Source organism: Tachyglossus aculeatus, chromosome 1 (assembly GCF_015852505.1).
Source record: "Tachyglossus aculeatus isolate mTacAcu1 chromosome 1, mTacAcu1.pri, whole genome shotgun sequence".
Lineage (NCBI taxonomy): Eukaryota > Metazoa > Chordata > Mammalia > Monotremata > Tachyglossidae > Tachyglossus > Tachyglossus aculeatus.
In genome coordinates this window covers 94,237,536-94,254,803 of record NC_052066.1, presented here as the reverse complement: position 1 = coordinate 94,254,803, position 17,268 = coordinate 94,237,536, and the positions used below count along the sequence as shown (strand labels likewise).

Here is a 17,268-nt window from a genome sequence, read left to right as displayed (position 1 = left end):
ATTTCCTACTACAACCCAGCCTGCAATCAATCAGTTGTATTCACTGAACACTTATTGTGTACAGAGCACTGTACTAAGCCCTTGGGAGCATACAATAAAACAATAAGCAGACACATTCCCTGCCCACAACGAGCTTGATTGTGTTACTGAGAGCAAATATTTAACACACTTGCACACTGTGTCATTTATTCTTTCAATCATATTTATTGAGCACTTGCTGTGTTCAGAACTTCTACTAAGCACTTGGGAGAGTACAATACAACAATAAGCAGACTCGTCGTCTGCCCACAATGGGCTACAGTCTTAAAGTGTCCATGCAAATATGTCTTTTCTGGTCCTTACCAATCAAGTGAGCATTGGTCAGACACCAAGGATTGAAAGATGAGTAAAAATAAATGAGTAAAAATAAATACACTGGCAAAGAAAGTACTGCCTTTATCCAGTTCTGTATCAGTTTTCTTAAATCTATTCTTATTTCTTCTGAGTATTAATTATTATTATTATTATTGTATTTGTTAAGCACTCTTTAATCATTTATTCATTCAATTGTATATATTGAGTGCTTACTTTGTGCAGAGCACTGTACTAAGTGCTTGGGAAGTACAAGTCAGCAACATATAGAGATGGTCCCTGCCCAACAATGGGCTTACAGTCTAGAAGGGGGAGACAGACAACAAAACAAAACATGTAGACAGGTGTCAAAATCGTCAGAACAAATAGAATTATAGCTATATGCACATCATTAACAAAATAAATAGAATAGTAAATATGTACAAGTAAAATAAATAGAGTAATAAATCTGTACAAATATATACAAGTGTTGTGGGGATGGGAAGGAGGTAGGGCCGGGGGGATGAGGAGGAAGAGAGGAAAAAGGAGGCTCAGTCTGGGAAGGCCTCTGAGGAGGTGAGCTCTCAGTACGGCTTTGAAGGGAGGAAGAGAGCTAGTTTGACAGATGTGTGGAGGGAGGGCATTCCAAGCCAGGGAAAGGATGTGGGCTGGGGGTTGACGGTGGGACAGGCGAGAACAAGGCACAGTGAGGAGGTTAGCGGCAGAGGAGCGGAGGGTGCGGGCTGGGCTGTAGAAGGAGAGAAGGGAGGTGAGGTAGGAAGGGGTGAGGTGATAGAGAGCCTTGAAGCCGAGAGCGAGGAGCTTTTTCTTGATTTGTAGTAGATTTTTGAGGAGGGGAGTGACATGCCCAGAGCGTTTCTGTAGAAAGATAATGTGGGCGGCAGAGTGAAGTATAGACTGAAGCGGGGAGAGACAGGAGGATGGGAGATCAGAGAGGAGGCTGATGCAGTAATCCAGTCAGGATAGGATGAGAGATTGAACCAGCAAGGTAGCAGTTTGGATGGAGAGGAAAGGGTGGATCTTGGCAATGTTGTAGAGGTATTGTACTAAGCACTGGGATAGACACAAGAAAATTGGTTTGGACACCGTCCCTGTCCCACATAGGGCTCACTGTCTCAATCCTCATTTTCCAGATGAGGTAACTGAGACCCAGAAAAGTGAAGTAACGTGCCCAAGGTCACACAGCAGACAAGTGTCAGAGTCTGGAGTTAGAACCCATGACGTTCTGACTCCCAGGCCCAAGCTCTATCTACTATGCCATGCTGCATTTACACTTTATGTAAAATGCTGTCACATGCATCACCTTCTGGTTAAAGTAAAAAAAAATGCAAAGCATTCCATTATTTTTATGCTTTATCTTGAGTTTACAATAAAATGTATTTAATTCAAGCCCCACTAACCTAGAATTTGTGATAGTCTTCCCTTTGTTCTTTCTACAACTGCCAAAGACAGATAGGCTTCAATGTAAAGAAGCAAGTGTTTCAGTGTGGATGAATTTCAGGATGATTTCATTAAACTACAACTGAAATAGATACACAGAGGTAACTGGAAGTCAGCGTGGAATAAAATATCTAAATTTTCCACTTCCTTAGGCATATTTAAAATGACAGACAAAAAAGAGAAGACTAAGGAGACACCAGGAAGAGAAGCTTACACTCAGAAAACATGCAAACTTGCACAAAATAACGCCTGCAGCATTTTTCAAAATGGTCCTGAATTTTAATAATTCAACTTGGAATATTAATTTTGTTTAAATTAGTGAGGTTTTGCAATTGACCCTAATTTTTAATTGAAAAATTGTGAAATAGAGTAGTAGGTCAGTTACTCTAATGCTGTCTCATTTTCACATGGGTTTTTCATTCATTCATTCAGTCAGTCGTATTTCTTGAGCACTTACTGTGTGCAGACCACTATACTAAGTGCTTGGGAGAGTACAGTGCAAGGATAAACAGTGACATTCCCTGCCCAGAACAAGCTTACAATCTAGAGACAGGGATACAGATATCAATTCAAATAAATAAAATTACAGATATCTAAATAAGGGCTTTGGGGGTGGGAGCAGGGTGATTTTGAACCAGGAGAAACTCTAGGATAAATCTCATTCTCTGAAATTGAGCTTCCTTAAATGCCATGTATGGTCTATTTGCTCCAGTCCCTGTGACTTAAAGAATGTATGGATATTCCATATTTTCGACCCCCTCCAGTCTGGCTTCCGTCCCCTTCATTCCACGGAAACTGCGCTCTCAAAGGTCACCAATGACCTCCTGCTTGCCAAATCCAACGGCTCATACTCTGTCCTAATCCTCCTCGACCTCTCAGCTGCCTTTGACACTGTGGACCACCCCCTTCTCCTCAACACGTTATCTGACCTTGGCTTCACTGACTCCGTCCTCTCCTGGTTCTCCTCTTATCTCTCCGGTCGTTCTTTCTCAGTCTCTTTTGCAGGCTCCTCCTCCGCCTCCCATCCTCTTACTGTGGGGGTTCCCCAAGGTTCAGTGCTTGGTCCCCTTCTGTTCTCAATCTACACTCACTCCCTTGGTGACCTCATTCGCTCCCACGGCTTCAACTATCATCTCTACGCTGATGACACCCAGATCTACATCTCTGCCCCTGCTCTCTCCCCCTCCCTCCAGGCTCGCATCTCCTCCTGCCTTCAGGACATCTCCATCTGGATGTCCGCCCGCCACCTAAAGCTCAACATGTCGAAGACTGAGCTCCTTGTCTTCCCTCCCAAACCTTGTCCTCTCCCTAACTTTCCCATCTCTGTTGACGGCACTACCATCCTTCCCGTCTCACAAGCCCGCAACCTCGGTGTCATCCTCGACTCCGCTCTCTCATTCACCCCTCACATCCAAGCCGTCACCAAAACCTGCCGGTCTCAGCTCCGCAACATTGCCAAGATCCGCCCTTTCCTCTCCATCCAAACTGCTACCCTGCTCATTCAAGCTCTCATCCTATCCCGTCTGGACTACTGCACTAGCCTTCTCTCTGATCTCCCATCCTCGTGTCTCTCTCCACTTCAATCCATACTTCATGCTGCTGCCCGGATTATCTTTGTCCAGAAACGCTCTGGACATATTACTCCCCTCCTCAAAAACCTCCAATGGCTACCGATCAATCTGCGCATCAAGCAGAAACTCCTCACCCTGGGCTTCAAGGCTGTCCATCACCTCGCCCCCTCCTACCTCACCTCCCTTCTCTCCTTCTACTGCCCAGCCCGCACCCTCCGCTCCTCCACCACTAATCTCCTCACTGTACCTCGCTCTCGCCTGTCCCGCCATCGACCCCCGGCCCACGTCATCCCCCGGGCCTGGAATGCCCTCCCTCTGCCCATCCGCCAAGCTAGCTCTCGTCCTCCCTTCAAGGCCCTGCTGAGAGCTCACCTCCTCCAGGAGGCCTTCCCAGACTGAGCCCCTTCTTTCCTCTCCCCTCGTCCCCCTCTCCATCCCCCCGTCTTACCTCCTTCCCTTCCCCACAGCACCTGTATATATGTATATATGGTTGTACATATTTATTACTCTATTTATTTATTTATTTATTTATTTTACTTGTACATTTCTATCCTACTTATTTTATTTTGTTGGTATGTTTGGTTCTGTTCTCTGTCTCCCCCTTTTAGACTGTGAGCCCACTGTTGGGTAGGGACTGTCTCTATGTGATGCCAATTTGTACTTCCCAAGCGCTTAGTACAGTGCTCTGCACATAGTAAGCGCTCAATAAATACGATTGATTGATTGATTGATTCAACCTTTTGTTTCGGTCTTTGTTCCCAATTGCTCAATATTTTCCACTCATTTTTAACAAGTCAGTTTTATATTTGGCTTAAAAATATCTAATGACCCATATAAGTACAATAGTATGTGCCATTGTTCTATTCCTATTTTTCAAATAATTTCTGTGGGTTCCCAGGCCACTTTGCACTTTAGAGTAAAGCCATTTCATTTCCTGCACCCCAAAATGTTATGAGACTTTTGAGGGTTTATTTTTTTTTTCAAGTCTAAAGGAAAACAATGCAAAAGGCAAAAGATACTATGGGGAATCAAGTGTGAGAGGGGTTTTTAGTTGATTTTAATGAATAATGGGGCTTCACTAAATGCAAAATGATCAACCTATGATTTTATTTACCAAGTTGGTGATGAAGGACAAAAAGCCAGGAAGAGTAAACAAGAATCATTCCCAACCCTAGAGACAGTGTTCACAAAACTACAACAGCTCTCCTATTTTGATCAACATCAAGTGACATCTCAGGTACTGGCATTGAATAAAATTACAATTTCCTGAGTTTTATCATTTTAGGGGGTATTTACATTTCTTCGAAAATTCATTTTGGAAAATATGAGCAAGTACTTCTCTAGTGGAATCTTTCCTTTGTTAGATGGGATAGCAACTTAAAATGTACATTGCCATCTCTAGGTGAGTTAATGTTTGCACCCTCTTGGTTTGGGTTGTTGAAATAAAAATAACGTGTGACCTTTTATGGGATGCTCATCTCTGTGATGTCACCCACAAGGAATGATGCAGTTGCCCAACAAGTCAGGTTAATGACAAGATGAACTGGTTACACGTAGGTTTTTTGAAATAAATTAATGGCTGTCATGATAGGCAACTACAAAATCTTTCATCCCTGGCGGTACTAGTGTTATTCTCCAAAATGCTTGACTGGGGCAGATTATCAGGGCATTGGATTTGCTATGGTTTTTGACAGTACAATTTTTCTCTTCCTAGATCTCCAGCAATGTGCTAGAGCAGATAACTAGCTTTGCTTCAGGAATGTCGTATCACCTCCCTCTGGCTCACCATATACAGTTTATCTTTGATCTCATGGAGCCAGCTCTGAACATCAATGGTCTCATCGATTTTGCAATCCAGGTACCAAGATGATCACTTCATTCTTCCCAGCCAAAGAGAAAAAGAAACTTCTCCTTTTCTCCCCCACAACACCCTCCCCCTACTTTTCCCTGCTCCTGAAAATTGTAGAATTTGAACTCAGCTATGCAATTTGTTGAACAAAATGGTAAATGTTGTCGTGACCTCAAATTCAATAAATGAGCATCACATGATAAGCAAAACAGCACAACCCTCTTTTAAAATAACAGATATGATGCTACTTTTTATTGACTAAATTAGCGTATTTAATATATTTTCCCAGTTCAAAGCCAAAGGATAACTAAGAATTAGTCCCTATTGCTTAGTCATCACACATTCTTAAAGCATATTTCCCGTTCTCATTTGAGAAGCTGGTAATGAGATTCAGTTTCCTCCATAATTTCGTTTGAAAGGCTTAGCCATATTAGTGGGAAACTCATGAGCATTTGAAAATGAAGTCTATTTCAATAAAGGGGTCTGGTTATCTGAAAATAACAGGTCTGGAATGCATTGTTCTGTTCTAAAGTTTCAGTAGCCACTTCAGTTTTAAGCACTTCCCTGTTTTATGCAACTTTGATGTCTAGACACAAGAAGCTCGCAGTACCTTTACTGAGCAGTTGAGTTTGCTCTTTTTATTTTAACCATTATGTTTACTCTTCACTTTAGCTTGCCTCCTTCTACTCAGCCCTTCCCCTCTCACCACCACCCATTAATATCCCTCCCATTTTGAAGACTTAGAGGTTTTGCCCCAGAGTACCTAAACAGTCAGCTTTAAAATGGCTATTAGCAGTGCTCAGAAATCCATTTTTGCTTGATTGGAATGTGACTTTTTATTCAGTATCCTTTTCTGTTGTAGTTGCTAAATGAGCTGAGTGTTGTGGAAGCAGAGCTGCTGCTGAAGTCCTCCAGCTTGGCAGGAAGTTACACAACAGGATTATGTGTGTGCATTGTAGCTGTTCTCCGACGGTACCACGCTTGTCTAATTCTGAATCCTGACCAGACGGCACAAGTGTTTGAAGGGTTTGTAGTTTCTCTGTGCAACAGTTTATAATGTTTCAAGGGCACAATAGGTGATGGAATCTTGCAGTGTCTATGTGTGTCTGTTGTCTTGCAGTGTCTATTGCCCAAAATGCCTTTTTTTCCCCCAAAGACATACTCCACACAGTGGCAGGAGAGTCGATTTAACAAGTGGGTTGAGGTACTTAAAGGGCCCACCTGATGCTACCTATCTTTCTGGGATTTGGCCATGACTTCTTTTAGTTTCACTGAAATGTCTAGCTCTTAGGGGAGGAAGCACAGAAGTGTGCTACAAGGAAGAGTTCCCTCTTTGGTGGAATACATTTTTTTCCAGTCAACTCTACCCCCATCGGACCATTGGTGGCCAAGTGTGGTACCATGAGCCCTCTCCCCTTCCCAGTGTGTGCCTTTAGCTGTCACCAGACTGCCCTGGCTCCCTCTTACCTCAGAGAAGGAGTCAGTGTTTCAGGGGAACGAATTGCCAATGAGCCCCTTCATCCCATGTAGCCAAAGAAAAGACTTCCCAGTATGTGTTCTGACAAACTGAGAGGGGAACAGTGGGAGTTGAGCTCTGCTGTATACGCTTGGGACTAATTCTTTTTAAATTTTGTCACATTTACTTCCCTGGGCTGGCTGGCTGTGCCACATGTAGTGATTCAGAGAGCACTGGGGAGCGAAAACAGAAGCATTTGGCATGGCCGACCTCTGTGCTGCTAATTTCTGACCTGTTTATCCTGAGCATGGAAGAATATTTTGAGTGGGTTTGAGAAGGGGCCCTTTTCTTTATGTGATCCTCTGTTCAATCTTCTACTCAAAACTAGGGTTCTCTACTGGACCCCCTCCAATTTTTCCACCTCATCCTCAAAATGGACACCCCAAAATAACAATAATAATAATGATGATAATAATTGTGGTATTTGTTAAGCACTTACTATGTGCCAGACACTGTACTAAGTTCTGGGGTAGATAAAAGGTAATCGGGGTGGACACAATCCCTGTCCCACACAGAGTTCACAGCCTTAATCCCCATTATACAGATGAGGGAACTAAGGTACAGAGAGGTTAAGTGACTTGCCCAAGGTCACACAGCAGACAGTGGCAGAGCAGGGATTCAAACCCAGGTCTTTTTGCCTCCCAGGCCTGTGCTCTATTTACTAGGCCATGGCTGCTTCTATATTGAACCCTAAGTTCCACCTAAGGTGTCTCCCTCTGCCAGAACTCAATTGCAGACTGCAAGGAGGTGGGTTGGGAGCTCAAAGATTATAAGGCAGCCCTTCCCAGTAGATGGCCCACCTGTTTCTAGGAAATACGGGAAATGAGACAGTTGGTGATATGAAAAGCTGCTTCGGTTCCCTACTTGGTCGCTGCCTGAGAATCATTTGGCAACCCAGGCCTCTGGAGGATATCCACTCAGCCATTCCAGGCCAGCGCCTAATGATCCTGGCTTGGGTTGGGCTGAAGAGAAAGAAAACCCCACATCCTCCTTTTGGCAACACAAGTGTTGGATAACAAGTGCTTCCTCACAGTATCTCAAAAGAGACAATTTGAAAAGTCTTAGCTCCTAATGATTACTGCTCAGATTATAAATGGTGGGGAAACAGGCTGAAGAAGTCATAGGATTTGGAAATGAAAATTGATCTTGAAGGGTCCTTTGCTTGCAGTGGGCTTCTGGACTCTAACTTTATTCCACATCATATCCTCATTGACTTTTCCTCTTTGGGCTTTGCTCCTTTCAAACAATTTTCAGCAGATCTGAGAACTGAAGCATCCTGGCATCCCCTAAAACTCCCTCTTGTTTCCATCAAATAGATCATGCTCTTTCTGTGTGTTGGAACTTGTTCATCCTGAGAAAAGTGATTTTTATTGTCATTTCTCCCTTGCAGGTTATGTGGTGTGGTAAAGCACGTTGTCAATCCATCAGAATGCTCTTCTCCTGAAAGATGTATCTTAGCCTACCTCTACGATCTCTACGTGTCATGTAGCCATCTAAGAAGCAAATTTGGAGACCTGTTCAGGTTGGTATAGGACAAAGGCTTCCCTCATTATCAAGACTTGACCAAAATTTTTTAATTAATGAAAAGCCCTTTGTTCAAACATTGCCTTATCATTTATGGATTTTTCTACTTGCAATGTTTTGTGGTGTGGCCTTTAAATAAGAATGTCAAAAAAAATGCCCTATTGGGTCTGGCCAACCCAGTATTCTACTTCCTTTAGTAGTAGCAGTAGTGTAGTATTTTTTGAGCACCCACTTGGGGTGTTACACTGTAGTAGGTGCTTGAAAAATTCAAAACAAAAGAGTTATGTTCTCTGCCCACCAGGCTTATACTCTTATACGGAGACAACAGACATGAGGATATTTATAGATACAGTTGTTGAGATAAATAATTGAATAAGCGTCTGTACAGAAGAGTGGCTCTTTTTGAGTAAAAGCTTCATAAAAAACCAGAGACAAGGAGGTGAAAGAACAAAAAGAGCAGCATCAGACATTGCAAACATCAAATATAGCAACTTAAAGTGGGATGGACCTTTTGTGTGCCTAATATGGCTAAGTATTTGGTTACCACTTTGGCTTTTTCAGTCTCAGACACACGCTTATAAGTGAATTTTTCTATCAGTGGTGTCTTCTGTGAGAAAAACATCTAGATAGAAATATATTTTGAAAAGTGCTGAGGGTGGGCATAGGTGAGTTCATAAATACTAGAGGTGACTGATGGGTAACTGGAATTTAACTGAGAGACACATTTTGGGGAGGTGGGTTATTAAGAAGGTTTGAGGGTGGGGAGAACAGTGATCTGTTGGATTTGGGGAGGGAGAGGTATACAGTGAACAATTGGGTGGAGGTGGGAGAATTGAGAGCAAGGTACAGTTAGAAGATGAAATCGAGATCAGAATTTCGAGAAGTCCTTTCTGATCTCCTAGCCTCCTGGCTCTCTCCACTTCAGTCTATTCTTCACTTTGCTGCCCGGATTATTTTTGTACAGAAACGATCTGGGCATGTCACTCCCCTCCTCAAAAATCTCCAGTGGTTGCCTGTCCACCTTCGCATGAAGCAAAAACACCTTACTATCGGCTTCAAGGCTCTCCATCACCTCGCCCCCTCCTGCCTCACCTTGCCCGCTCCTACCTAACCTCCCTTCTTTCCTTCTACATCCCAGCCCACACCCTCCATTCCTCTGCTGCTAACCTCCTCACTGTGCCTTGTTCTCACCTGTCCCACCGACGACCCCTGGCCCACATCCTACCCCTGACCTGGAATGCCTTCCCTCCACATATCTGCCAAACTAGCTCTCTTCCTCCCTTCAAAGCCCTACTGAGAGCTCACCTCCTCCAGGAGGCCTTCCCAGACTGAACCCCCCCTTTTCCTCTGCTCCCTCTCCCCTCCCCATCACCCCCATTCCCTCCCTCTGCCCTATATCTTTCTCCTCCCCACAGCACTTGAGTATATTTGTACATATTTATTACTCTATTTATTTTATTAATGATGTGTATATAGCTATAATTCTATTTATTCTGATGGTATTGACACCTGTCTACTTGTTTTGTTTTGTTGTCTGTCCCACTTCTAGGCTGTGAACCCATTGTTGGGTAGGGACCGTCTCTATATGTTGCCGATTTGTACATCCCAAGCACTTAGTGCAGTGCTCTGCGCACAGTAAGCGCTAAATAATTACTATTGAATGAATGAATGAATGAGAGGGATGAAGACAGCCAGGTGGGGAATAGCAAGAGAACAGAACAGTAAGGTGGGGAGTGTTGGTAGAGAGCCTTGAAGCCGTTTGGGAAGGGTTTTTGTTTGTTGCAGAGGGACAGAGGAAACCAGTGGAGGGTTCTGAGGAGAGAAGGGATGTGGCCCAGATAACCTGTTCAAAATCATGTAATATCAATTACAGAGGTTAGAGGCTAGAGGCAGGGAGGCCACCAAAGAGGCTAGTACAACGGTAGTCTAGCCGTGGTATGACCAAGATTGTTCCAGGGGGATGGCTGCTAGGGTGTGTCTGGGACATGGTATGTAAGAAGAACTGGAAGGATTTAGCAGTGGATTTAATGTGAGAGCTGAAAGGCAACGAGGAGTCAAGGATGATACTGAAGTCCACTTCTGGAGTGGAAGAGCGTAGTGGCTTTATTGACTTAGTTGGAAATTGTTATGAGGAAGAGGTTAAGGGGAAAGAGGAATAGATGTTTTTTAAAATACATCTCTCATAACACCGAGGAATGCTTTCTGCTTGTTTCACAGGCCTGCCTAATGTTTCTACATTGCACCAGGTACTTAGTTTTGAGCTACATGAAGATTGGAATTAGAAATTCGCTGGAATTTCAGCTGTATATTTTCAGCAGGTTCTCAGATAAACTCAGAATTTACAAATATGAAATCATAGTGTAATGCTGAAAGTTTACTTCTCTTTCTCTGCAGTTCCGTAATTGTTGTTAATTGCACTCAATAAGATAGGGTCTCTATGCCAATATTGCTTGTTTAAAATACCTAAGGCAGCTCTCACATTTGCACTCTTTCTGCCTCTATAAAAGATATATATGTATAATAGCAAGTGGTATAGGCCCAGTGCTGATAAATGCAGTAGCACAGCATTATTTATTTCTGAGACAAGGCTGGCCTCCTTCTCCTTGGTAGGCAGTAATCAACAAGTCAGTCTATCAGTGGTATTTATTGAGTGCTTGGTGCAGAGAACTGTACTAAGCACTTTGCATCTACTTTTTAAATGAGCAAAATTGAATTTATTATAGTCAATCGCCTTTGTTTCTTAAATTTGCCTTAAAATAAGTAGGAAATGGCCATTTTAATGGCTTTTCCTTTTGTATCATAAAAGCCTAGACTTTGTTTCCCTGCCAAGAAAAACCGAGGTGCTGAACTGTACTTCTCCATGCCCTTATGTAACATTTAAACCCATGTTAACTTCCCTTTTCCTTTTTAAACAAATCATCAATTCCTTTGGGGTGAGGGATATTCTCAGACATTGCCATCTCTCTCTCTGGAAGTATTCTTAGTAACCTGTGAATTGAAATAGGGGGTATGTTTGGTTGGGAGTTTTAAATTTTTCGTTAGGCTCTGTCTGCACTTTTAGCATTTGGGCTACCTTCTGTCTGGTACAACTTCCTGACTAACCCATCCAGTTCCTTCATGACAAAAGGACCTATAAAGACAGGTTATAGGAAGAATTAGAAGAAAAGATAGCAGACTCTCCAGATAAGGTTGGAAATTCATTTCCGTGTAGTTTAGTTGCTGTAACTGCTGATTCACCAACTTCACTTTGATCCCACAGTATGCTAAATCCACCCTGCGTTAACCATAGTTTAACTCATTTTCCGTTTATGTAATTACTACAATCGTTGGCCCAGAGTAAGCATTTAGTACTACAATTATCATCAGTATTATTATTATTATGATTTTCCATATTGAATGTCTTCACAAAGAGGCTTACTTTTTGAAAGGATTTTGGAAAGAAAAATTGGGGGCTTTTTTTTAGGGCAAACCTGATGTTAAGCATCAACTTGTCAAAAACAGAAAATGATTTGAGAACCTTGAGGGCAGGGATCTTAGTCTACCAACTCAATTGTACTGTACTTTCTGTAGCACTTAGTACAGTGCTTTATACACAATGAGTGCTCAATAAATACCACTGATTGACTGATTTCTGTGAATGCTGACATTGCTTCTAGAACTTAGAACTGTAAAACTCACTTCCAATCCCACCCGAAGAATCTAAAGATCAGGATGTCTCTCCAACTGACAAGTAGTATTATCAGTGTTTTTAATAATAATAATAATAATAATGTTGGTAATTTGTTAAGCATTTACTGTGTGCCAAGCACTGTTCTAAGCACTGGGGAGGATACAGGGTAATCAAGGTTGTCCCAAATGGGGCTCACAGTCTTCATCCCCATTTTACAAATGAGGAAACTGAGGCACAGAGAAGTTAAGTGACTTGCCCAAAGTCGCACAGCTGACAAGTGGAGGAGCCGGGTTTAGAACCCATGACCTCTGACTCCCAAGCCCGTGCTCTTTCCACTGAGCCACACTGCATAAATGAGCATCAGGAATGACTTAATAATGATGATGGTATTTGTTAAGCACTTACTCTATGACAAGCACTGTTCTAAGTGCTGGGGTAATAATAATAATAATAATAATAGCATTTGTTATGTGCCTACTATGTGCCAAGCACTGTTCTAAGCACTGGGGGCCTACAAGCTAGTCAGGTTGTCCCACGTGGGGCACCCAGTCTCAACCTCTGTTTTACAGATGAGGGAACTAAGGCAGAGAGAAGTTAAGTGACTTGCCCAAGATCCCACAGCAGACTAGTGGAGGAGCTGGGAATAGAACCATGACCTCTAAACTCCCAAGTCCGTGCTCTTGCCACTACGCCACACTTCTTCTCTGCACTCTTCTCAGGACTCTTGAGAGTCCAGGTAGACTGTGGCAGGTTAAGGTGGTGAGTCAATGGCATTCTGAGGCAGCTGCTGTTATTCAGAAATTATGCATACAGGATACCCTCTCATCAGTGCTTCCAGTACTGCAAACGCAAGCCACACCCTTACCACTTTTCAGCCCTCCTTTGCTGAATTGCAATGAAAGTCATAAGCATACACATTTACTCATTTAATTGTTTCCACTGCATATTCTTTCTACCTGATTTGATGAGAAAATACATTTTTTTTAGCAGTGTTAGCAGCAATCTGAGGTAGGAAGACAGGTCAGGTGAGGACACCGCTGATACAGGCTCAAGACACACACACATAATAATAATAATGACATTTATTAAGTGCTTACTATGTGCAAAGCACTGTTCTAAGTGCTGGGGAGGTTACAAGGTGATCAGGTTGTCCCACGTGGGGCTCAAAGTCTTCATCCCCATAAAATGTGATTTTAGGAGGGATTTGAAGGTGGGGAAGTCAGCAAGGAGGCAGATGCAGTAGTCAAGGTGGAATAGAATAAATGCTTTTCTCTTCCTTCTGTGTCGTATATGCAATTGCATCTGCACACCTTAATAACTGTCGAGGTGAGGGGCTGTTGTATTGTACTCTTCCAAGTGCTTAGTACAGTGCTTTGTATGTAGTAAGTGCTCAATAAATACAATTGAATGAATGAATATGAAGAGGGAGAGAGATCTAGCCAAAGGGGGACTTGGGCAAGGAATTAGCAGCAAGAAAGAAGCAGCATGGCTTAGTGGAAAGAGCACACGCTTGGGAGTCAGAAGTCTTGGGTTCTAATCCCGGCTCCACCACTTGTCAGCTGTGTGACTTTGGGCAAGACACTGAACTTCTCTGTGCCTCAGTTACCTCATCTGTAAAAGGGGGAATAAGACTGTGAGCCCCATATGGAACAACCTGATAACCTTGTATCTACCCGAGTGCTTCGAACAGTATTTGGCACATAGTAAATGCTTAACAAATACCATTATTATTATTATTATTAATAAAGATGAGTCCTAGGGACTGTTAATAGATTGGCATTAGAGGAGTGAATTAGAAGGGCTGGGTGTTAGTGGGATATCAGCGAGATGAGGTAGAAATGGGAGGGCATGTATCCCCTTGCCTTTTCCTTCTCCCTTCTTTTCCTCCTCCAACTTTTTTCTTCTTTTTCTCCTGCTTCACTTATTGCTGGACTTTATTCACTGGACTGTAGCTTCTCCCCACTTTTGGAATTGCAAAAAATGGTGCAAAAAGTGGGTCAGTTACTCAAATAAATATGGTAATACTGCATGGCCACTCTGTCCCATGCAGTGTGCTGGCTCTGACAGTGACATTTAAGGAAGCTTGTCCAAAGAGAGGCCGTGTGGACTAGTGGAACGAGCACAGACTTGGGTGTCAGGAGACCTGGATTGTTAGCTCGGCTCTGTCACTTGCCTGCAGTCTGACCGTGGGCAAGTCACTTAACTTCTCTATGCCTCAGTTTCCTTACTTGTAAAATGGAGATAAAATATCTATTCTCCCTCCCCTTTGACTGGGACTACATACCGTCTGCTTATATGGTCTCTTCCCCAGAGCTTAGCACATAATAAGCGCTTAATAAAAACCATTACAATTACCATCATTATAACCATTACTATTATCATTATTACTGCCATGTAATGTCTGCCCTCCTTAACACCCATTCTGCTCTTTAAGGGTGACTCATCTAGCATTTCTAACTTTCTCTATATAACCTATTATGAAATTCCCGTCCACAAATTTAGCCAAATCCTTCATGACTTAGCCACATTTAGCTAAAACCCTGCTGTTTCCAAACCCTCATTTTCTCCTGCAGACTATAAGCTCCTTGTGGGCAATGATTGCCCACACTGGTGTATTGTAATAGTAATAATAGTAATAATAATTGTGGCATTTGTTAAGTGCTTATTATGTGTCGGGCACTGTACTAAGAGCTGGGGTGGATACAAGCAAATAGGGTTGGACACAGTCCCTGTCCTTGGCTCACAGTCCTCAATCCCCAGGTGAGGGAACTGAGGCCCAGAGAAGTGAAGTGACTTGCCCAAGGTCACCCAGTAGACAAGTGGCAGAGTTGGGATACTTTCCCAAGTGCTTAGTGCAGTGCTCTGCACATAAGAAGTGTTCAGTAAATGAAATTGATTGATTTAGCTTCTAGTATTTTTGCCTACATGACTTCCTGTGGGCACACATTCCATCTGCATCTACTAAGTGCAGAAGTGTTTCCTTTCTTTTTGTTGGAATATAGCCCCTTCCAGTGTTATTGAGTGGTCTATCTTCTAAGGGTGGTGGAATTCATTCCTCTAATGATTACTAGCCAATGAGTCAGATTGTGTTTACACTGGTAAGAAAACAATGGGGTAGATACAAGGTAATCAGGTCGGACATAGTCCAAGTCTCACATGGGGCTCACAGTATTAATCCCCATTTTTCAGATGTGGTAACTGAGGCACCGAGAAGTGAAGTGTTTGCCCAAGCAGTTAAGTAGCGGAGCTAGGATCAGAATCCATGTCCTTTTATTTTATTTTTAATTATTTATTTTTATTTTATGTATTTGTTAAGCACTTACTATGTGCCAAGCACTGTTCTAAGCACTGGGATAGGTACAAGGTTAAGAGGTTGTCCCACGTGGGGCTCACAGGCTTAATTCCTATTTTTGAATCACAGGCCTGTGCTCTGTCCACTAGGTCACAGTGCTTCTCTACTGTACTCTCCCAAGCACATAGTACATTACTGTGCATATAGTAAGCACTCAATAAACACCATTGACTCATTGTTTGATTGATTAATTGATCTTCTCTAAAAAGGAAACTGCCAACCTATCTCTCAAGTGCCTGCGAGTCAGAGGGACTTGGGTTCTAATTCCGGCTCTGCCACATGTCTGCTGTGACCTTGGACAAGTCACTTAATTTCTCTGGGCCTCAGTTCCCTCATCTGTAAAATGGGGTTTAAGAGTGTGAGCCCAAAGTGGGACAGGGACTATGTCCAACCTGATTAACTTGTATCTACCCCAGTGCTTAGACCAGTGCTTGGCACATAGTAAGAACAAGTACCATTATTATAATAATTATTATTTTCTGTGTTTTAGTTTCCACACATGTAAAATGGAGATTAAATCCTATTCCCTTCTACTTAGACTGTGAATGCCATGTGGGACAGGGACTGTGTCTGACCTGATTAACTTGCTATGTACCCTAGAACTTTGGACAGTGCTTGACACATAGTAAGTGCTTAAGTACCATTATGAATTAATAAATACCACTGATTGATTGATGGGTAAAAAGCAACAAGAAAATGAAAGGCCAAAGAGGAGGGGGTGGAGTATCAGAATCTCACATTGAAGGGAAATTGTTAGAAGGGATTGTTAAAATTAAACTGATAAGTAAAAAAGGATTAAATTCTCCTCCCTCCTGGACTGTGTCCAACCTAACTAACTTAAATCTACCCCAGCACTTAGAACAGTGTTTGATAGATAGTAAATGCTTAACAAATACCAACCCCCACAAAAAACCCAAAAAAACAAAAAGAAAACCTTAGACTGTGAGCCCCATGTGGGACATGGAAGGTGTCCAACGTAATTATCATGTATCGACCTCACCGCTTAATAGAAACTGGCTCATGGTAAGCATTTAACAACTCATAAAAAAGTATAAAATGGAAGGAGATAGCTTTGGGTGGAATTGTTGGATACCCTTGGTGGAATAACAATAACAACAAAAATGGAAGTTGGAATTGGAGGAGTTTGAAGAAATACCAAGCGAATATATGCTATATATCCCATGGAATCGCCCCTATAATATGCTCTTTAATTAAAGGGAATAGAGAAGAGATAATCTGCAGGATTAGGAAAGGAGATGGAATGAAGGGAAGTTTTCATGTTTGGTGGGGGGTTTTATGATATTTGTTGAGCACTTACTACATACCAGGCACTGTACTAATTGCGCAGTTGGACACAGTCCATGTCCCACATGGGGCTTCCCAATTTTACAGATGAGGTAACTGAGTCCCTGAGAAATTAAGTGATTTACCCAAGGTCACACAGCTAGACAAATGGAGGAGCTGGGTTTACAACCCAGGCTCTACCGACTCCCAGGCCCGTGTTCTATCCACTAGGCAACACTGCTTCTCTGTGCTTTTCACATAAGGAGAAAAAGAGAAGATTTGTTCATTCATTCAATCGTATTTATTGAGCGCTTACTGTGTGCAGAGCACTGTACTAAGCACTTGGGAAGTACAAGTTGGCAACATATAGAGACGGTCCCTACCCAACAGCGGGCTCACAGTCTAGAAGGGGGAGACAGACAATTTTACACTTGAATCCATGGATAAGAACCTAGAGGAGGGCATGGCCTATTATGAAGGAGACAAGATAGTAGTAGTAGTAGTAGTAGTAGTAGTAGTAGTAATAGTATTAACAGTATTTATTGAGCACCCACTTGGTATTGTGATGATGATGATGGTATTTGTTAAGCGCTTAGTAGGTACTAAGCACTGTTCCAAGTTATTCAGGTTGGACACAGTCCCTGTCTCACATGGGGCTCACAATCTCAAGCCATATTTTACAGATGGGGTAACTGAGGCACGGAGAAGATA

General features: G+C 42.6%; 2 protein-coding genes across 6 annotated transcripts in view; one reads left to right on the top strand and one right to left on the bottom strand.

Annotated features, from left to right (window-relative positions):
- MED12L (mediator complex subunit 12L) overlaps positions 1-17,268 on the top strand; it is a 535,097-nt gene that overhangs the window by 396,812 nt on the left and 121,017 nt on the right. For both annotated transcript variants that reach the window (XM_038751768.1, XM_038750921.1), the window contains 4 exons: positions 4,481-4,599; positions 5,077-5,220; positions 6,074-6,237; positions 8,118-8,249. In XM_038751768.1, the coding sequence (XP_038607696.1) occupies positions 4,481-4,599; positions 5,077-5,220; positions 6,074-6,237; positions 8,118-8,249 (559 nt within the window). The remainder of the gene's footprint in view (positions 1-4,480; positions 4,600-5,076; positions 5,221-6,073; positions 6,238-8,117; positions 8,250-17,268) is intronic.
- Positions 1-17,268, bottom strand: part of P2RY12 (purinergic receptor P2Y12) — a 105,366-nt gene that overhangs the window by 31,711 nt on the left and 56,387 nt on the right. The window lies entirely within an intron of this gene.